At 46.0% G+C, this 22,306-nt stretch overlaps 1 protein-coding gene across 3 annotated transcripts in view; it reads right to left on the bottom strand.

Annotated features, from left to right (window-relative positions):
- The window catches only part of LOC137224625 (ubiquitin-conjugating enzyme E2 E1), a 74,905-nt gene that overhangs the window by 839 nt on the left and 51,760 nt on the right, over positions 1-22,306 (bottom strand). For all 3 annotated transcript variants that reach the window (XM_067737359.1, XM_067737357.1, XM_067737358.1), the window contains 2 exons: positions 2,859-2,991; positions 982-1,129 (listed from right to left, as the gene is read on the bottom strand). In XM_067737359.1, coding sequence (XP_067593460.1) covers positions 982-1,129; positions 2,859-2,991 — 281 coding nt within the window. The remainder of the gene's footprint in view (positions 1-981; positions 1,130-2,858; positions 2,992-22,306) is intronic.

The raw sequence follows: 22,306 nt of genomic DNA on the forward strand, positions 1-22,306 counted from the left end.
TTCAGCAAATAAGCTAGTGACAGCTTGCAAGGAAATGGACAGAGTAGCTGTGATCAAACCACTCCACCGTTTGGGATACTTTTCCTCCTGGCCTTTAAAAAACAGCATGGATGCAGGGGGATCCTGATCCAGACAGAGTGGTCTGGCCCCGCCTCCTTAGTTCATTCCGTCTCTCCCCCGACCACCACCCCCACGGGAAGGGTGTTGCTCCTGCGCGTCGGGGCACGGGACGCGCAAGGCCCTAGGCTGCAGTGAACAACACCCAGCTGTGCCCACAGGACCACCTGCTCGATGGCACCACCTGTGACACTGAGCGCTGTGAAGGCCTCAGGGCTACTGCAGGCGAACGCTATTTACCTCTCTACTCTGTTGACCCGCAAAGACCCAAAGCTGCCAGGTCAGAACCTGTACTTCCGATTAAGTACAGTGTTCCTCTGAAACCTAAATAAAATCTTTAGTAATTAAATTTATATTTCTTTATCTAGAAAAAAAGTCTTTAATAAGAGGAAATTAAGGCCCAGACGAAACCACAGTCTGGTAATCACTAAGTGTGCAGCAGAGAAACAACGCCACGTCAGTAAGCAGTTGTGGGCAGGTGCTGAGCAGACCCGCAGGCAGAGGGTGGGTGACAACATTCCCAAGTGTGCGTGCCGTTTCTGCATGGGAAACACGCAAAAAGGGAAAAAAGGTAAAGGGCAGAGAATGAAGATGCAAAAACCTAAGGCAATCTTTGTAAGTCTTCAATTTATAACACCTTGTTGCTAGAACACGTCAAGTAATGGTGAAGTCCGCTGCATTTTTCACCTAGTAGATTGAACTCTTGATAAGAACTTGCTTTGAAAAGCAATGAGTTTTTGTCCCTTGAAAGCCCATTCAAAAATAAAATCTGAACTTTATCTTTAGAAAATCTTAGTTTACGTGGAAAATAACCATTTTCCAGGTGAGGAGGAATAAAACAAGGTAAAGAATTATTAACCTTACCAGGATTACAGTCTGTAAGAAGTGAGCAGATAGAAAGAAGGACTTTAGAAATGGTTAGTGCTGGACTCCAGTTATCTTTCAATATGTCCAAGCAAATAACTCCTTGACTGTTAATATTACAGTGATAGATTCTTGTCCGAAATGTAACCTAAAAAACAAGACAGTGTTAAATGAAATCTGAACAGCAAACAAACTTTTTACTAAATTGCCTCTTCAATTAAATGGTCCTAATTAAAAACTTTTAAAGAAAGAGACATTTGGTCTTTTTAAAAAGTGAACTGTTTTTAAAACAGTTTAACTAAGGCTGCTGATAAGAGATAGGGTAAGAGACTATTTCATGAAATTGAGATTAGAAAGTGTTCACTGATACAATCTCAGGGATTTTCAATTTCATTTAAAAAGTAATATCCATCAACAAAAAGCAAGGTAACCTCAGTATTTTTTTTTAAATTGAAGTATACTTGATTTACAATGCTGTGCTAATCTCTGCACAGCAAAGTGACTCAGTTATACATGTTGTTTTTTTTTTGCGGTACGCGGGCCTCTCACTGTTGTGGCCTCTCCGGTTGCGGAGCACAGGCTCCGGACACGCAGGCTCAGCGGCCGTGGCTCATGGGCCCAGCTGCTCCGCGGCATGTGGGATCTTCCCGGACCGGGGCATGAACCTGTGCCCTCTGCATCGGCGGGCGGACTCTCAACCACTGGCGCCACCAGGGAAGCCCCACGTTCTTTTTTTAATAGTCTTTTCCATTATGGTTTATCCCAGGAGATCGGATATAGTTCCCTGTATAGTTCTTGAATTCATCTTTAGCAGTTTTAATGTATTAAGTATTTTCCAAACGTTTCCAAGTTTGAACAGCTAATTGTTTGCTGACCTCTTGTGTTAGCTGGTAGTACTACATGGCCTCAAAGCAAGCTTTAGAATCTAATTCAAACAAACACAGTGGGTACATAAAGACAAAGTGCTTAGCAAACAATGATCACACACCTAAAAGGCTGAAAAATATGTTGGAAGATGAGGTTTGTTTCTGCTTTTTCTGACCTTTATATATCAGATCTTGCAAGATCATCGTGCCTACCTAAATCAGAGAATTCACTTAAACAGAATCTCCACAGGTAAGGAGCTACAAGTGGGTAAGGACCACAGCAGCAGACGAATCAACAGCCCCACGAACCTGGGTTACTTTGTCTGGTCTCCTACTTTTTATTTGTGAAATACACTGACTCATTCAAAAGTGAAAAAACCCTATCACTTTACCACTTTTTTTTTTTTTTTTTAAAGTGACAGACTTGCGGTCACCTCTTGGGCTGCAATTGTACCTCTTTCCCTAGCAGTCCACCCCATCCCCGAGAAGAGGTTTTCCTTCCGACTGGGCGAATGAGAATCACAGTGTTGAGTGTTACAGGAGACAGTGACTGAGCTACCCCTGCCCATCCTAGACGAGAAAGCGCAAGCTTGGGGCAGGATCTGAACAAGACCAGAAGATGACAAGGAGCGGAATCCAAGGCTTGTCTGGTAGGAGATTCTCTAACTGCTTTAGTGCGTGGATATTCTGACACCACTTTTATCTGTTCAGAAACTTTTTCTGTTGAGTGGGAAATAGAGGATTATTTATAGGCTGCTGACTGTGTTACTATAAATATTAGCAGGATTTTAAGCCCCATCAAAACAAAGCACGTACTCTTAGAAATGGTCTTTGCCAAAAGAGGCAAAGTCAACCCAAAGAAGTGTTTTGTGTATGTTCAAGTGTACTTAGAGATTTGTCAAGATATAACAGAAATCTATTTCTTTGCGATTAACAACTCAGTTTTAAAAGCCTGAATAACCTTTCATGGGAGTATGTAAATTTTAGCATAAATCAGGGGGAGTTTCTTACCTTTGGAGGCTTGAAGGGATATTCTGGTGTGAAAGTGATATCAAGGAAGAATACACCACCCTCATACACGGACCCTGGAGGCCCTAGGATGGTTGATCTCCATTCATAGATGTTATCGCCTTTGGGACCAGCGCTGTGAAATAATACACCAGAAGGTGAGTAGATGGCGGGGCATCCCCACGTTTACAGTGTGTCCCCAAAGGGGGAAAGGTCGCCTCTCCTTCCTTTTTGTTTGGTGTGTGGATTCTCTCCACAAAACACAGGTATTTTTCAGACAGGCCTCTGATGCAGGCCTCCAACAAGCCCTAGGTCAAGTATATGGTAAAAAAGGACGCTGAAACCAGTCTATGCCCGCTTAACTGTGAAGCAGCAATAAACCCCTCACTTCTCAAATCCTCTCCTTGATACATCATAAGAAAATGTAAACGTAAACGATACTTTACAAAAAGAGAAACGCCTCTCAGCACACCAGAACTCATTAAATTAGTGACAAAGTTTTGCTCACGGCTACATCATCTTTGAGGACCATTTTAAGCACCAAAGCTTCCTTTCTGACCCTCTGCCTGGGGCTCTTCCTCCTTGTCCTTGTTTCTCCATAATCTTACCCTAAAAGGAGTCCAATAGATTGCAGTTCTCTTTACAGCAGAAACCATGCTGGGTGGGGCAGGAGGGGGACAAAGGATCCAGTTACCAGTCATTCAGTTTTCACTTCTGCACACATTAGATTCCACAATCAGGTTCTCTCTCTACACGTTAAGCTACCCTCACCCGTGAGATCAGCGCTTTTCACGCGTAGCCACAGCACTGTGTCGGCTCACAGAGTGCTCTGTAGTCAAGCATAGTAATAAACAAAAATACAAGCAAGACCTCCGAGGGCTAGCTAACACATCTGTCCACACAAGTAAGCGTAAAGCTCCGCTACCGAGAGAGAAGACGCAAGTCTGGGCGAGGGTCTCGGTGCCGATGCAGACAGACCTGCCCACAGCGCAGGGTAACGGGTAACTGCGTGGATGGCTTCGCTGACACGGCTTCACTTGAGACGCTCAAGCCTAACTATTAACAGCCGCTTCGAGGACAGCAGTGTGTTTTGGCCAAACAACAAAAGGTCTTCGCTTGGAGAGGCTTGTAGATCCCAGTGGATACACAGCATAATTTCTACAGAGCAAGCAAGGCTCTTTTCAACTAACGTATGGTGTGAACTGGATCCACTCCCCACACACTCACGGACGGCCCATGCCCGACAGAGATGCTAGATGCTAAGGTTCCCTAACGCACAAGACAAGAACTGCTTGCCTTCAACATGCCCGCTGCTAACTGGTTAGAGATGGGGTTCAAGTCCTTCTAAGAGAAAGAGGAGATGAACAGGAAGGGAGAGGGGCAAAAAAAAAGATAAAGAGAAAACCTACCTGTGGCCCTATACTTTCCTCAAACCCACCAGAGATTTTTTTCTTTCAACCTGAAATTTGGAGTGGGAGAAACAACAGCAACATAGGTTAGGGGAATGAGCTTGTAAAAGAGAACCCGAAGAAAACAGGTTCGGGGGGAAAACATGCTGTGGCAAAAAAGGAGGGAGAAGATACAGACAAAGGATAGGGGCCAATGGGGAGGGTTAGGGCCCAAACTGGTCAAGAGGTAGAAATCGTTCAGACACTCACTGAGCACTTGCTGGCTGTGTGACCCCGAGCAAGTTACTCAGCTTAGAGCACCCACCTCACAGGAATGTTCTGAGAACTAAAATACTGATAATATGGGGGGGGGGGGCATGACTATCTCTGCAGAACAACAGGCCCACAGTAATCTCCCATTAAATGGCAGCTGTCACCTCCGTTTCCAGTTATCTGATTATTCCCACTGGCTCAAATACTATGGTCCCTGAATATATCCTTGTGATTGATGGGTATTCCCAACAACTATTAAAAACCTGTTTTACACTGGACAGATATGGGAAGAGAGCTCGTTTAATTAACACTGTCTCTAATATTAAGTCACACGTATATGCAGACACCAATCTTCGAGTTTAAAAAAAAAAGACGACTCCCCGACTTCCGATTCTGCATGACATCTGACCACAGTTCTCAGAAGGTGCAAGGTAGGGAGCGCTCTTAACCCACCCTCTCCCTCTAAAAACATGCAGTAACCCCTCCAAGTGAAAGGATGCAACTCTGATTGCTGCTGCTTCACAGCCTGAGATGAGAACTGGTCCTTGGCCATCTGAAGTTTGCTGACCTGCTTATATGTCTGCATCCAGCATATGTACTTGAACAGAAAGTCCACAAGCCATGGCTGATGCAGCTATGATACCTGATTACCAGACTGGAGTTAACTGAAAAGTGGACTGAGCAGATGAAGATGACACTGACACAGAGGCTGCGGATAAAAAGACAAACTATTCTCTCTTATCCAACTAGATAAGAACTCACGGCATCTAAGACTTAAAGGCAAGAGGCTATCGTTTACTGTGTACCCCTCTTCTTACAGACAGGAACCAAGGCCAAGAGCAGAAGCTAGGCCACCCAGAACACTAGCGCATCAGCAGCCATGCTGTTTTCCCCGTCAGCCTGGTGACGCTGAGAGACCCAGAAAAAAGTAACAGTAAAGTCAGTCCAACCCTGGCGGGGACATGTTCGCAGAGGCCCAATTCCGCCGGCCCCTTAGTACAGAAAAAACGATAAAAGAAGAACAAAGGTCTAACAACATGCCACTACAAGCAGATTTTATGACTGTACAGAAATTTCATCATCAAAATAATCTATGGAACTTTAAAAATTACAGATTCCTGACCTTTAAGCCCAGGCCTCCTGAGCTTAAACCCGAGAATCTACATGTTTAAAAAGCTCCTCTGGGGACCTCTGAGCAGGTGGTCTGCTTTTGGGACCCCCTTGTACAGGTTACTGGGAGTAGGACGACAGGCTGAGAACGCGAGCTTTAACATTTCACGCTTGTCACCTGTGATACAGCTAGAAATCCAAATCAGGATCGCTACTTGTCTGTAATCAGCTTTCAGTTCGGCTGTGAACCTTCCGGAAAGTTCAGAAAAAAGTATGGAGAAAGAGTTCAAGAATCAAGTACACAACATAAGCTTCAAAAAAGTGGAGAATGAAGGTGGGTTATAGTAAGAAAAGTCATGAGTGAAGTAATACCCAATGTAGTTGAAATGCTAAAGCTCTGCAAGAGATTCCACAGCACAGATCCCTAACCTGTGGGTCCTCAACCAGGAGGCTTGGAAGTTACCGTGAGGGGTCTGAGAACCCACTGAAAAGACCAAGCAACGCTGCCTGAATAAAAGCTTCAGCTATTCAGAGGCTGTTATTGGATGAATCCACGTAGCTTTTTGTCTTATGCATTTTCTTAATCACAGAATAAAACAAAAATTATGATATGGGGCCTGCAAAACTTTTGCTTTTTTTTTCTTCCTTCCAATTCTCACTGGAAAAGTTGGGCTCTACTTGTCCAGAAGGTGAGTAGACAGACCCATGGCAGGGGGCGGGGGGCACGGGAGGGGGCGAGGGCACAAGTCCCTGGCTCTCAGAAGGCCACTGTCAGGGAGAAGCTACATGAGGCTGTTCCGGGGGGAGTGTGTCCAAGCACCCCACCCCTTCCTCCATAAAGTGACCGGCTGGACCCCTCAGGTCAGCACATGCCTCCCCCTGCCTTCCAACCCCCTCCCTGTAACAGAAGATACTTCTGGTTTCACAACGAGAAACGTAACTCCAATTTTAAATACCAGTTGAAGTATTCTAATCAGTCTAAGTGATTAGAAGGGATGGAAACTTCTGAATTGGGAGATGTGGGGACTGAATTTAAGGCATTAAGGGAAAGATGGGAACAACAACAAAAAATACACATCCCTGTTTGGAGACAGTGAAACCCAACTGTGACTGGAATCTCTGCAGGCAGCTGAGACTGAGAAGGGAAAACGAGCCCATGCCTTTGCCTTCCAGATTCTGTTAAACAGGGACATAACGTTTATCTGCAACACAAACATTTTTCAAAAGAATTCCCTGGCGGTCCAGAGGTTAGGACTCCGCGCTTTCACTGCCGAGGGTCGGGGTTCAATCCTTGGTCGCGGAACAGCCAAGGGGAAAAAAAAAAGTGTAACACACAGAACTCTTATACAAGGCAAAAAGAAAGAACTGTGCCCTTAATTCTGTTTTTTCCCTTCTGGTCAAAATAAATACAGCCGCAGTAAACATTTTAAGAAAAATGATAGTAACTTCTACTTTTGACACAGTATTTTCTTATTTCTGTAGTGGTTTCTGATGCCCTACGGACCCATCAACAGTGGGAGCGGGAGTCGTATGAAGCCCGCCGGCTGGCAGGCACTCACCGTGGGTCCAGGCCTCCCACCTTCGAGGGCCTCCCGGCAGTGAGCGCTGGGAAGGGCCGCTAAACGCTGCAGCTCTCCTGTCTCCCAGATACTCTCTGGGGAGCTACAGGAAGCACAGAGCTGCTGACGGGTGTAACTAACGCTTAGCACATATGGTCCTAAATAGAATCTGAACAGTATAAAAAGTAATTAACAAGTCATTTAAGGTATCATCCAAAGAAATTAATAAAACCAACTCTTAAAAACTGTCATTAGAGCAGTCTAACTACTGGCATCTAAATGTGCCCTCTGGACCGACTTCTCCAAGAAAACTGCACAAGCCAACGTTTAAGCTTCGTTGTGTTTTGTCTTAAAATCATGCTTTTCTCCATCCTCCCCCATTCCCATCCTCAGTATTAGTTTATTAAAGACTTAGCTTCCATTTCAACCGTTAGAAACCAAAGTTGCACTTCAGTTTTCAAAAGGTATCACCGATTTCTTATAAAGAATATCCTGAAAGCAAGGCAAAAATTATAATCGATTTTAAGAAATGGTATTTCTACCTGATCAATTTTTTAATTGTTATTGGGAGAGATGACCCTTGCTTACAAACATAGAAAACCCTAACTCAGATGTTCTTTTAGGCATAATCCTGAAAGACGACTTAGTTATCTAGTCTCACACCCCAGAAAAAAGTGAGGGATGAGAGGTCCGGAGACAGAAAGATAAGAAACACGCCGCACGCGAGCGTGTGGACTGCAGCAGCAGGCCGGGAGCGTGTGCCGGCGCGCCCCGAGAAAGGGGAGGGGCTCAGGACCAGCTGGTTAGCAGCTCGGTTCTTCCCACCTAAACATCCCAAGGAATCCCTGCTATTGTCCCGCAGTACAATGAGTAACGTTTCATGAAAATAAAGAACTGGCACTTGGAGTACCCAACGATAGTCCCCAGGAAACGGGATGCGGCAGAGACTGTGGACTGGCTAGTCCATGTGTCTTTCCTCCTCTTCTCTGTAGGAGCGACATGATAAAGCAAAACTAGTTGCTTATGTAAAGTGCATCACGCACGTCACAAAATCCCCCAATTGCCCCATTTCAACAGCAGCCTTAGAGCAGTGGTTCCCCACGGCGGGGGGGTGATGCTGCCTCCGAGGCAGTTTTGGATGTCCCAACAGGACGGGGCGCGGGGGGCGCTACTGGCACCTTGTGGGTACATGCTAGGTGCTGCTCAACATACTACGATGCCCTGGAGAGCCGCCGCAATAGAGAATTCTCTTGGCCAAAAGGTCAACAGCGCCAAGGCTGAGAGTCCTGCCTTAGAGAAAATGTGCCCAAAATCAGACAGGAAAGAGAAGAGCTTCAGCTCGAACCCCTACTGCCAGACTCCAGCGCCCACCCTCTGGTCTCTGTCCCACTGCTCAGTGCCCGGTACAGAAAAAACATTCAACATATACGGCTGTCATTATTATAAGTTAGGTTTGCGGGACTTCCCTGGTGGTTAGGATTCGGCGCTTTCATTGCCGTGGCCCAGGTTCCATCCCTGGTCGGGGGAACTGAGATCCCCAAAGGCAAAGGCAGGCGCAGCTCGGCCAAAACAAAACAAAACCAAAAACGTTAGATTTGCACGTGTTCTAGTGTTCTACAGACCCTTGCTACTCAAAATGTGGTCCCTGAATAAAGCAACACCAGCATCCCCTGGGTGTTTGTTAGAAATGCAGACTCCACCCCAGACCTAAGGCATCAGAATTTGCATTTTAACAAAGACTCCAAATGATGCCTAACCGCATTAAAGCTTGAGAAGCCAGCTATGGAGAAACTAAGTGGCAATGGACAGCAGCTCTCCTTTCCAATCTTCTAGACTCAGATGACCATTTATCTGTATTATCTAGCTCTCTCCTTGTCTGTCTGTAATTCTCTGCAGTAAGAAACAAGTATTAACCCTGGTGATGCCTTGCTCTGTTAAGACTGTAAAATCAATACCGTACACACAGAACTCAGAAAATGCTTATAGGAAGAGATCCACAATCACATCTACGCTCCCTACCACAAAGCATACTACTCAAAATCCATTCTTAATTTACTCTCCTTTTCCTGAGAAATTCAAGAAGAATACGATAAAATAGCATGAATCTATTTTATCAGTTTACCAGAGGGAATCCTCATCTCCCACAACCACCTCTCAACAGACAGATGCTCTAGGGAATGAAAGCCGCCTTCTCCGTGAGATCTGCTTAACACACCCAGAGGAATTTTATAAAAACAAAACCAAAAACTGTGTTGTCCTGGGCATATCTTCGTAAAACAGTAACCACGTAACCTAGAAGCGAGTGGCAGAAGGAACGTGAAAGATCAGCAGATCTCACTCAAGCGATCAGCAGGCTAGTGACGCGGCCTGGGCAGCGCTGTGAAGAACTGGGGCACTCCCCTGTGCATCCTTCCTGGTAGCTCTGAGAGGCCTCCTCACACGAGCACAAGGCAGGGCTGCGTCGCACACACCGTTCTGGCTACTGTCCCTCATAAAGAACTTCTAGGCCAAGGGCCAACCTAAAGTACTCCCCAGAAAAGCTGGTGCCCACGTGGTAAGAACTCACATCAGTGGTATCCTGTGTGTCTAGGCAGTTACTCTGGAAGAGAGTGGGTCCAAATAGGGGGTACATTTTCCTACGTATGGGAGGGAAACGAACTCAAGCTCAGGATCGAAAACAACACGATCCACGTCCCCCAGGAAGCCTTCCCACAAGGCCCCCCGAAGTCCTGTTCTCACGAGAACAGATTTGTCTGTGGGTGATTTACAGACCGCCACAGCTATGTGGGTGCACGACCTCTCTTATGTCAGATGGTAAGTCTCTAGAGATTAGTCATTTCCCACACAGACTACAGGTCTGTAGGCCTGATAGTGATTAACAGTGTTTAATTAGCTGGTCAAAATACGTACCACTGTCTAGGGTTATATGACAACGTTTCCAAATTAGGTGAAATATCAAAACACCACGAAAGCTCAATCCTGCCCAGCTAGCCGTTCAATTATAGTTTTAACTTACACAACTGCTTTAGAAAAAAGCCACAGGGCCTTCTGTAAATTCACATTCCAATATTGAAAAAAAATCAGATGCACATAAAGACACAATTTTTAAAAGAAAATTAGTTAAAACTAGTTTCAAGATATTTGAAAGACACCCCCTTAGGGATAGTGAAAGAATTGCAGACCTAAAAAACCATGGCCCTCAGGGGTTCCTTACTCCCAACGAGGGACGGCTGAGTAATGAGAGTTTTTAGTTAACTGAGCCAAGAATCGTGCTTTAACTTCTGAACTATTGGGTATAGAGTGCGGGGTAGGTAGCGAGCAAGTGAAATGATAAACTAGTCCCAAGTCAAGGGACTAGAACATCAGACTGGGGAGGCGGGGAGAACGACACAGGAAAGAGTGCAGAGAATTGAAAGATCAGCACGCCCCGTGCCTCACAAGCCATGTTCCTCTACCACGTTAAACAGGTGCTATTCAGGATTCAAGTGCACCAGCCTAGAGCTCTTTTCTGCAGGAGCCACACAAGCCTGACTTAGAACAATTCTAATTTGGTGTTTTTCCCCAGAGAGGTAAGAGAAATGGTCAGAGCAGGTCAAGTTCTAAGGCTCTTACTCCTCTATCGCCACTAAAAGAAGCCTTAGAGTCACGTGGCTGAGTCCTGAGTTTTCAGGTGCAGTGCTTACATCAGCATATACTGATGTAAAACTGCTGAGTACTGCTCACCCCTGAACAACACGAGCTTTAACTGTGAGGGTCCACTTATGTGTGTATTTTTTTCAATCAATATATTAAAAAATCTGGGGGGATTTGCGACAATTTGAAAAAACTCGCAGCCGAACTGCATAGCCTAGAAATATCGAAAAAATTAAGGACAAATTAGGTATGTCACGAAGGCATAAAATAAATGTATATACACATACAACATACAAAATATGTGTTGATCGACGTCGATGTTATTGGTAAGGCTTCCCAGTCACCAGCAGGCTATTAGTAGTTGAGTTCTGGGGGGAGTCGAACGTTATACTTGGGACCCCCCAACCACTGCGTTGTTCAAGGGGCAACTGTAAACAGAAATCAGTTATTAGTCTGGCTCTTACACTCATCAGTCCACAGGGTCTACTAAGCACAACCAGCTCACCTGTCGGGATGGTGACTGTATTGTGGGTAAATGAGAGGCAGTTGGGGGGAAAGAGAGCCTCTCATTTAGACTTCTGGGGGGATAAGGCACACTTGTTAACACCTGTACCCTCCACACCTTAGCCCTGATGCTCAAAAGCAATAGTGCCACAAGGAAGAGCTATTTAAAGGACACCAAAATTCTCAACAAAGAACTTACCAGGTTCCACTCAATTCCAAGAAAAGATTCTGGAACACATCTTTGGCTACAGAGCTCTCTCATAAAGGTTTCCTATCCACTCACACTCATCACCTTCTGTGCAGGCTCCACTCTGCAGCTGCTGGCCACCTCCGACTGCAGGTGGGCAAGCAGGGGACGGCCTCACAGTGGGAAACGTGGGCAGTGGCATTAAGTGGAAGTGCTCACGCAACGAGGCTCACCATCCGCCAGAGACAGACCTGCCTGAACTACCCTGCTGCAGGGGATTTTGGGGGGTCGCTTATTACGTGGTGTGAATTATGTAATTATTTTATTGTCTGATACAGCTTTTATTTAATAATAATTTTAAATTTTTACTGTCCTTTAAAGTGTTCCACTTTGGAGGTGACATGGTTAATCAACGTATGAGGGGATCTCAGACCACATTCCTGCACTGGCCCATCAGCTTGGAGCAGACTCCCCCGCGGTCTCCTACTTCTAGCAATCTGGCCGCTGGGTCTCCATCCTCAACCTGCACCCTTTTTCCGGGACTTTGAGTACAACACCCCAAGCAGGTGTTCCCCATCCTAGGTCCAGGCCCTACCTCTTCCCTCAGCACAGAACCCAGGTGGGTTTGGAGGGTAAAACGCCTTCAGCTCAAGCTGGCGTTGACATCATCAGGCAAAATGACTAGATCGGCAGTTTCCCCAAGACCCCTTCAACAGGCCCACAGGGCACGACTACTTTCCTAATTCTAACACGATTGGCCTTTTTTCCCTCTCTATCTCTCCCATTTGCACCGTGAAGTTTTCCTGAGACTACACGAGGGGTGATATGGGGACAGTCTGAATGCAGAAGCAGATAGGGTAATCCAGCTGTTTTCTCAAGTCAGACATTAAAGCAATTTGCAAATATATAAAACACTGTCACTCTTCTAGGTTTTTTTAGATTTGGAAAATAGAGTTATATGTGAACCTGTCTTTTATGATTTTTAAATGAACTATTAATATTTTTAATGTTTCAGCTATAATTTTGAATGCAGTAAAAATCCATAATTATTAACCACATAAACAAGAGCTTTGTTGCTGTTCGTAATAATTTTTTAAGAACGTAACGGGGTCCTGAAACTTTTTAAAAAGTTTGAGAACTGTTGGGTAGATTATTTTAAAATAATATTAGCACAATTGGCTAACCACTAAAATAAGTGTTTGACTCTTACTCCCATCAGATATTTAAAAAACAAAACAAAACAGAAAACACCCGAAGAGCTTTCAACAGGAACTAGAAAGCAATGTGAGCGAGGAGTCTGCTATTGGGGCTGGGGACCTCTCAACCTGCCGCCCTGCACAGAGGCCGCCAGCATCTCACGCACAGCCTCCTGCCTCGCCGTTCCGGCTCCGGTCCACTCCCAGCTGCCCGTCTGCGACTTGGTGCCTAAAAGCTGCTCGGTCGGGGCCAGCAGGCAGGAAGTGCAGCTAAGTAACAACCTGTGGCACTTGTACAACACAATCCCCCCATCCTCTGACACCGCTCCCAGCGGCGGAGTCCAATTCCCCTCCCTCTGAATAGGGCCGGTCAGAGTGACAGCTAAGTGGCACAGCGAGACTCCCCAGGCTGGGTCCTTTCTTTCGGTGGTGAGACCCCCCTCCGCCGCAGCTGTCTGGCACTCTCTCTGTGCACCTAGGAAAACCTGAACTACCGGGCACCTGAACACTGGGGACGCTGTGGACAAAGCGCAGCAAGCGCGGGAGGCCTGGGCAGGCTCGGCGTCCCAGCCCTCAGGCCCGAGCCTCCGCAGCCCGGCCGACAGCCGTCAGGAAGCCTGCAGACGCCTGCGAGCTGCAGCTACACATGCTGGTAGCTGTTTCACAGGGTTTAGTTTGCGATGTTCTCGTAAGGCAGGAATAAACTACTGAACACTTCTCAAGAGCAGCCTCAGCCATCGGCGGAGTGCTGGCAAGTAGGCGTTCGTCCTTCCGTCTCACTCCCCACCTCTACCTTTGTTCCTTACACTACAAAAACGACTTGTGCTCGAATTCTCATCTCAAGAGTCTCCTTCGGCGGGAACCAAAGCTGAGACACCAAAGAAGTTACACACACACACAGGGAAAGATGAACATATGTGACTACACAAAAACCGAAGACCCTTAAGAGAAAGATGTCATCAACAGTTTATCAAAGGCTGGGGTACGTGATCGAGGGTTAATATCCTGACTTTGGGAAAACGTTGAACATACTAACAGCAATGGATGAAAGTACACAGGCATTTCTCAAAAGAAACCCATATGGCCAATAAACAAACTGTCAATCTTGCTTAGGCTCAAAGAAATGCAAATTAAACATGAGACACATTTTACCTTTAAGGACTGGCAAAAATTTAAAACACTGAAAACCTTCTGTGTTAACTGTATGAGGAAACAGGCGCTCACTTCCACTGTTTGTGGGACAGTAAATTAGCAGCTCTTTTAGACTGTGATTAGGTATAAGATATTCAAATATAAATCCAGTACACCCTTTGACACAGAGATTCTGCTTCTCAGAACTTAACCTAAGGAAATAACTGGACACGTGCACATGGCTATAGTATTAGGATATTCATAAGAACCTTATGTATGATAAAAAAAAATTTGGAACAAGCTGAATTATCACTAGAAGATAGGTTAAATAAATCGTGGTAAAGCATATAATGGTACACTCTACAGCTCTTAAATGAGATGAAGTATGCATCCTGAACAGGGTTTAAAGAAATCCATAATGTACATAACTGAAAAAGCAGGTTCCATAACAGTATGTAAAGCAATCTCATTTTTTATAAGACATACCACACAACCAAACTGTTAACAGTGATTCCACCTGCAGGATGAGAGACGGGGGGTTTATTTTCTCCTTTAAACAGATCTAAATTACTGGGATTTTTAAAAACGATCATCTTTAACTTTCATGATTACAGTGTTACTGTTCTACAAAGGGTAGAAGAAGAAATGGAATCTAACCCACCTAGTAACAGAGAAGGCAAGTTAACTGTGGTTACCCTGGGGTAAACAGGGCTTCTGAGGAGAAAGCGAGACCTTTAAGGGTTTAGGGGATGGGGGTCCTCCATCTGGGCTACTGAGGCCCAGTTTTCAAAGTCTGTGGTTTAGAACAGAGTCGTGGAGAGGAGACTTCAGACGAATTCACTCCTGCTCTTCAGAGCCCAAGGACATTTTCCACAGGGACCCACTGACTTACTGCACCTTCGGGTGAATATGTAAAATAGCCTTTCACAGGAAATGACTGTGAGCGCTCCTGCCTCCAACTTACAGCCCTATGACAGAGGCTTCCCCTGACCTTTAGCTTGGAGACCGACGGGCGCCGCCAGCCTGTCCTCCTCCCTCCTCCCTTCAACTCAGGGGCTCCCTCCTAGCCTCTCCTCTGCACCGCGCCCCCAACCAGGAGCTGAGAGACTAGTTCAGCGAGAGATTACAAACCCCCCAGCAGTGTAAACCAAAGCAGCTCACATACACACCAACAGCAGGAAGCAAACACTTTTCAGATCAAGGCAGGGGGATCTGATAGACCACTCGGCATACACATTACCACATACCAACTGTTAGCTAAGATGATCTGTTCAATTTACCTAAGTATCTATCTAAGTACTCAGTTTACCTGAAGAGTCAAAACATGAAAGACTCTGAAGTGGGTGGATTTAACTGTATGCAAAGTACTCCTCAATAAAGTAGACAGAAATTTATCCAAGTATAATAAGCAAAATAATGTTTGAATTCAATTCTCCAGAATTTATTAGGTATCGGTTTGTTCTAACCTAATATATGCACATTTAAAATTCCACTCCAAGAACCAACATAAATCAAAAGCAGAAAAACACCCAACATTTGCAGAGAAACATTATCATTTCCACAATTCTTTCATAAACTTTGACGTTTTCAATCTTTACCCAAACCTTCTGCATCAGGAAAGGTAGCATTATCCCCATTTTAAAGATGGGGAAACAGATGCAGGAGGTTAAGCGATGTATGTGCCTGTACAAAGTCCTAAAGCTAGAAAGTCACAGTTCTGGCCAATGCAATCCAGGCTTTCCTACATTGATATTCTTTCCACTACACCCATGGAGCTTCTGATAAAATTATCTGTCTTCAGACTCACCACCAATTTCATTTAATCACATTTACTAGTCTGCCTCTCCTACCTTATTATTTTATTTCTCTTTCTCATTTGGATGGAGGCTGGAATTAAACAGGAACAAGAAAATCCTGTGATCTGCTAAGAGGTGTTATTAAAATTTCTTAAAGCAAAAATTGATTCACTTCATTTGTAGAAATGAATTAACTGGAAATACATACACACCACACAGTACCTACTTAGTGTGGAGAGAGGGGATTTTGCTGATGACGTGACAACTCCAAAAATGATGAGAATCCCCCGCTTAATGAAAACCAAAGATGGTTTTGGGAAACAAGAAACAGTTCAATTGAATAACAGTCCAAAGGTTATGCTCCTAAATTGCAAAGAGCAAAAAGAAATAAATGCAATTCTTCAGGCGAAGACAAAAGCTAAAAAGCAGGTATAGAACATGACACCTACTTCCGCAGCTGAGAAGTTCGTTTGGTCCCAGACACAGCGCCGGAGCTCCGATCCACTCCACTCCAGCTCACACAGCACCAGGAGGGCCGGCCATCACCGAACTGACTTGCACTGAGAGGCAGGTCAACCCCCGCCTGAGGATACACCACCACCCACCACCCCTGCTCAGTGCTCTGTGAAGCCGGGGCCCCTGCAGCCTCCTTGTTCCCTCCGTCTCCATTGCAACTCAGAACCACCAGGAAATCACAGGGTCAGGATGTGAGCACAGCTATGTACTGCATTTGGAGAGTCACTGGCTTCTTGCTCGGCCCCAGCTGGCCAGAACAGAAGGGGAAGAAGGCTGTTTATATTTGCAAAGGGCTGAGAGACTGAATGAGCGAGGCTATGCCCTGTATCTCAAAAATACAAGGCTGGACTTGGAGGGGAGGGTGTGGTTTCTTTCCCGCTGCGAAATGTCACAGCCAAATCTCTGTGCTGCTAGCTACGCACACCTTCTGGTTGAGCAGTAGAGATAAAAGCTTTCATCGAGTCAGGTACTGCAGCAGCTGCTAAAGATGCCCAGGTGTAGCGTTCACATGTGACATTTCACGGCTGCCCAAGTCTCACACATCCAGTACTGGGACTGGTAAGCAGATGCACAGGACTTCCACCAGGGGCCACTGGCCAGTCAACACTCTGGCCCGTAAATGAACACACGTAGCGCACATATGCGCTTCCTCATGTTAGGATCAGTTGCCTCCTAAAATGATTCTAATCATTTAATACCAAAGGGCATTCTCCCCAAACAGAAAAGGGTCCTACCAAAAATGTCAGCTAGTGATTTCCAATTTTATATGAGATATACTCTCAGAGAACTAATTGCTGAAGGATATGCCTATCTATTCAGGATAAGTTTTACAGAAAAGGCCAAAAGGCAAGACAAATTCTGATTAAGAGAAGAGGCGGCAATTGCTCCAAGCCCAAGGTGAGGAGTTTCGCTCAGGGGCACATAACGCGTGCTAAGAGCCCACATACATGACTGGAAAATAAGATTAAAGAATAAACAAATATGAAATGTGAAGTGGGGAATTTTTTTTGTTTTTTTGTTTTTTCTGTACGCGGGCCTCTCACTGCTGTGGCCTCTCCCGTTGTGGAGCACAGGCTCCGGACGCGCAGGCTCAGCGGCCATGGCTCACGGGCCTAGCCGCTCCGCGGCACGTGGGATCTTCCCGGACCAGGGCACGAACCCATGTCCCCTGCATCGGCAGGCGGACTCTCAACTACTGTGCCACCAGGGAAGCCCCTGAAGTGGGAAACTTTTAATTTCTCATTTTCCCCTTCTTTTATGGAAGAGAGAAAAAAAAAACAACCCGAACCTAATTGAAGTGCCGGACCAGAGGAGGGAAAAGGCTGTCTCAGAACATGTGCATCAAGATGGCAGACTGCACACATGTACCAACACTTACTCCTTCTTCAAGCACCACCCACAGAACCGGAAAGGGGTTTCCTAAAAAGGCAAAAACCTACAAGGATGGGGCCAACAGAAGTCTGGAAGCAAGAAGGCAAATAAACAGACAAGTGGTCAAAGATTTGGCATCCAAGACTGAATCCTACAGCGGCTGTCGGGAGGCTAAGATCAAGCCAAGCCCACTGTCCCACGTAAAGTCCCCAGAAGACTAGGCGCTGTGGCGCCTGTGCAAGTGCAGGGCGGGGCAGGGACAGGCTGTACAGTGAGGACGGGTAAAAGTGCACACAAGCAGCAGCTGCGTCCCCAGACCGGCTGTGAGGCCACTCCCGAGCCGGGCAGCACCGTCCCTCCCCGCAGAGTAAGGCCACGCTGGTGGGCACCACCGCCCGGGTCAGGCCGTGTCTCCATCCGGCTCCCCTAAGACTGAGGCTCCCCCGCTGGCCTGGAAGGAGCGGTGGCTTTGGTGCCACAGCGGCAGGAGCTGACCTCTCTCCCGGCCACGTGAGCTGGAAGAGGACCCCGGGCACCCTCGACCGCGGCCTCTAGAGACCCTGAACCCAGGAGCGCGGTGCCCCAACTCCACACCCACACTCACCACAGTACTGAATGTGTGCGCTGTTCTGAGCTGCTCAAGTCGCAGTCATTGCTACACAGAGACAAATCCCGCCGGCCTGCAGTTTACTTTCTGGAGAGGCCAAAACTGAGGGTCTCTGAAGCAGGGTACCTACCCTGGCCGAGGGCAGAGGGAGATGCTGAGCTGAAGGGAGCTTCCGCACCCGCCGCGGGCCAGACAGTGGGACCCCAGCCCTCCTCCTGGGCGCCAGGGCAGCAGGGAGGACCTCGGACAGGAACAGAACCGAGGGGCGCGGCTCCTCTCACATGGCAAACAAAGATCAAGACAGACTGCAAGGTGGCCAGTCAGAGACGAGAGAAATGACAAAAGAAATTTCAAAATAAACTTATCGTTCATATCCAGAGAGACAGAAGATACTGCATCAATGAAAGAAGAACATGGCTAAAATGAAACAACGTTCGGAAAAGACAAAGGGGTGGGATTAATGAGTGAGGTGGTCAAACAGCACAAACTTCCAATAACAGAATAAATAAGTCACGAGGACCACAGTCAACAATGCTGTACGTTCGAGAGCTGCTAAGAAAGCAGATCCTAAAAGTTCTCGTCACAAGAAAAAGTCTGTCACTGTGTGTGGTGATGGATGTTAACTGAACTCTTCGTAGTAAACATTATGCAATATACACACATATCACATCATCACGCTGTACACCTTAAACTAACAGTGTTTTATGTCAATTATAGCTCAATAAAACAGGGCGGGGGGAGAAGAAAAGGAGCTTTTGGAAATTAAAAATAAGCAAACAAAAGATTTCAAAACTGTAATGAAGGGTAAAGTTGAAATCTTTCAAGAAAGTAGAAAAAAGACAGGTAAAAATTAGGAGAGAAAACATATAAAAATTAAAGGATCATAAGAGGGTCCAAGATTTGAATAGATTTAACAGTGATCCAAAAGGAGTAAACAGAGAGGAGCATGAAAGGTAATTTCAGAAAACTTCCCAGGACATAAGTTTTCAGATTGAAAGGGCACAGTACACTGGGGGAAAACAGACACATCAAGTACTCAGCGAGGAAAAAAGATAAGGTACAATGAATCAATCCGCTTGACTTTGGATTTCAACAGCAACACTGGGAGTGAGTGAAGAAGAAAGAGAAAGGAAACAAGATTCAATGGAGAGTAGAGAGTAGAGAGAATCCCCCAAAAGACCATGTGAAGAGCCCGGCGCGACAGCTGTGCGTAGACTTAGTGGCGTCTGTCTAGACTGGAGCAGGTCAGGAGGCTCCAGGAGAGACTTCTTCCAAAATTATGAAATTCATAAACTACCCAATGCATCTGCCTGTCTTTTCAGGAGATGTAGAAGATCATGAAAGCATGTGAAGTGGTAAGTATGGAAAGCTCTGGGGTGGAGAGGGAAAGAGAAGACAAGAGAGAGAAAAACTAACTCCAGAGGAGGGAAAAGGTTATGCAGGTGAAAAAAGTAATCGCAGTTTGCTACCGTGGTCCATAGTACCACGTACAGCTGTGAATAATGTTCACGTAATATACACAGGGATATTTTGATATACAGCGTATATCAAAATATAAACAAAAGATATAAACAGAAAGAGTATGGGGGGTAGCTGGGGAGGAAATAACTAAATCATCACCATTCATTGTTGTGAATGAGTAACTGCCAAAAATTGAAACAGCGAGTCAACTTGGACATACTACCTAAAAATGGGGAGGTGAACAGCAAAATAACCAGCTCGAAGAGGCGCAAGTGGTTGCCTCTGGAAAGCCAAACATGGGGAAAGCTGCTGGGAACAGTCATTCCTTTGAAACATACCTTAAAGAAATATTAAACTATGTTGTTAAAAACCAAGAAAAGATGGAAAGGAAAACCAAAAACTTTAAAACCATGTGGCACAGCTCCTTTTTACCGATTCAAGGCCCTCCAAGTACAACAGTGTGTGTGTGAGCTATTTCGCCAAAGGATCATCCACTTAACTACAAGAAATTAAGCATAAAATACTGGCTTAACATCACGGATTCACTACATACAGTTTAACGCACCCTGTACCACATAGAGTAAAACGCAAACTAAAATGGTAACAAAAATATGAAACAGGAACAGAGATAAGTTCCTTCTAGGGAGACCTGGGAAGGTCCCATAGTGTAGTGGTATCTAAGTTACGCTTAGAGAGCCCAATTAGGCTTTTTTTCCAGGGGAGGGGTAACCGAAATGGAGAACTTTGGGTACAGACGTGTGTGTGATGTGCGTCTCCTGCAGGAATGCAGTTGAAAATGGAGCTGGAGAGACTACATGAGAAGAACCAGTCACAGAGGACCTTAAATACCTACCAAGCAATTTAGATTTTTCTTTTTTGCAGTACACAGGCCTCTCACTGTTGTGGCCTCTCCTGTTGCACAACACAGGCTCCGGACGCGCAGGCCCAGCGGCCATGGCTCACAGGCCCAGCCACTCCGTGGCATGTGGGATCTTCCCGGACCGGGGCACGAACCCATGTCCCCTGCATCGGCAGGCGGACTCTCAACCACTGCGCCACCAGGGAAGCCCCAGCAATTTAGATTTTAATAGCTTTGCATTGCCTACAGGAGTGTAGTGAAAAAAGTCACTGTTTTAAGAAGTAGAAAACCCCAAACACTGAAAACATCAACCTATTCAGAAATCGGAAGCTACACATTCAACCTTCAATGAACAAAGCAGAGCGCCTAACTAAGAGGCTATGGGAACCTAAGAACCTGGATTAGAGCAGCGACAGTGAGAACAGAATTGTCTCTGGGGAAATCGGAAGTACTTCACGGTAACAATCCTGAAGGGTTATCAATAAAGCACAGATCCTCTGATCAACACGCGCGTGCACACACACACACACACAAATACAGAATCCAAACTGTCTCTCCCCAGCATTCCCAGCCTCTTTCTCCGCAGTATTGTTGACTACAAATCCCAAGTACCTTTCCCAGCACTACCATGTACTTAGTTAACTAACTACATGGTAGTGCTGGTAGTTAGGTAGTAACTACCACTTGGTTAAGTCATTTTATTTGCTAAAAAACAAAATGTTGAGTTTATGTATATAATTTTGTACATTTAATACCTTAACATTTCAGAAAACTACACACCCTGATTTTAGCTCCGAAAATTATTAGCTATATGCTTGTTTGATTTGTTTGCAATAGTTAAAAAATATAGTGAACATGCTACTTTGGGCACTGTCTATGTTTATTTCAAGAAGTTAAAAAATATCAGGTTTAGCATTCCTTTAAAAACACTATTTAAATGCGTTTGTGGTTTTATTTAAATGGGTTTGTGCCTTACAGCAAATAAAGCAGATACTGGAAGGAAACACATTTAAGCAAAATGAATACTTTTAATCAGTTTATCTGACAGCTCGATAGGGTTGTGCTCCGATTAAGAACCAGGGCTCACAAGTTTAAAGACTCACAAACAGGCACGGTCCACACGGCATCAGCATGAGATAAAAGAACACCCACATCAACTCGGGACGTTTAGCCAGCTTTGTCAGTGGGCGCTGAGGGGACAGTGTACCCGCACAGGCACGGCTGCAAAGACGAAACAAGACCAGGGCCGTCGGCTGGTCACCGGCCCCGGGGCGCAGTCCCGACGCCCCGGAAACCCGACCTGGGGGAGGAACGTGCGTGCACTCAGGCAGGGTGACGGCACCCGGGAGCCGCGGGGACAGCTGCCGGAGCCACCCTCCTCTTCAGGAGACCCGGGCACGTGTGCTCTGAGCACACAGATGTGACACAGAGGACGCGGCTCTGGGGGAGAGGCGGCTCCTCAGCAGGAAGCGGAGGAAGATTTCAGCGGCTCTGGCAGTCAGGGCCTCCGGGCGTGGGGCGGTGAGGGCAGAACGTAAACAATCCCAACCATCTTACGTACAGCCCGTTTAAACACCTGTTTAGACACGAACAGCTGTTCAATATTACACGGGATACAAATCCTTACAAGAGTCACGAGAGTGTGAGAGCTGGTGCCTACTCCCGTGGAAGTTACAGTGCCAGGTGAGCCGTCAGAGGAGATGGGCGAAAGCAAAGTGGGCCCCGCACACAGTTCACGCGGCGACCGTCCCTCCCCCTCCCCACGCACACACGCCAGACTCGCGATGTGCAGAGTGGAGAAAGGGGACAAGTCCTGAGAACAAGTTTCCCAAAATGAGCAGCCTCCCTGATACAGGTCAG

This window comes from Pseudorca crassidens, chromosome 5 (genome assembly GCF_039906515.1).
Source record: "Pseudorca crassidens isolate mPseCra1 chromosome 5, mPseCra1.hap1, whole genome shotgun sequence".
NCBI lineage: Eukaryota > Metazoa > Chordata > Mammalia > Artiodactyla > Delphinidae > Pseudorca > Pseudorca crassidens.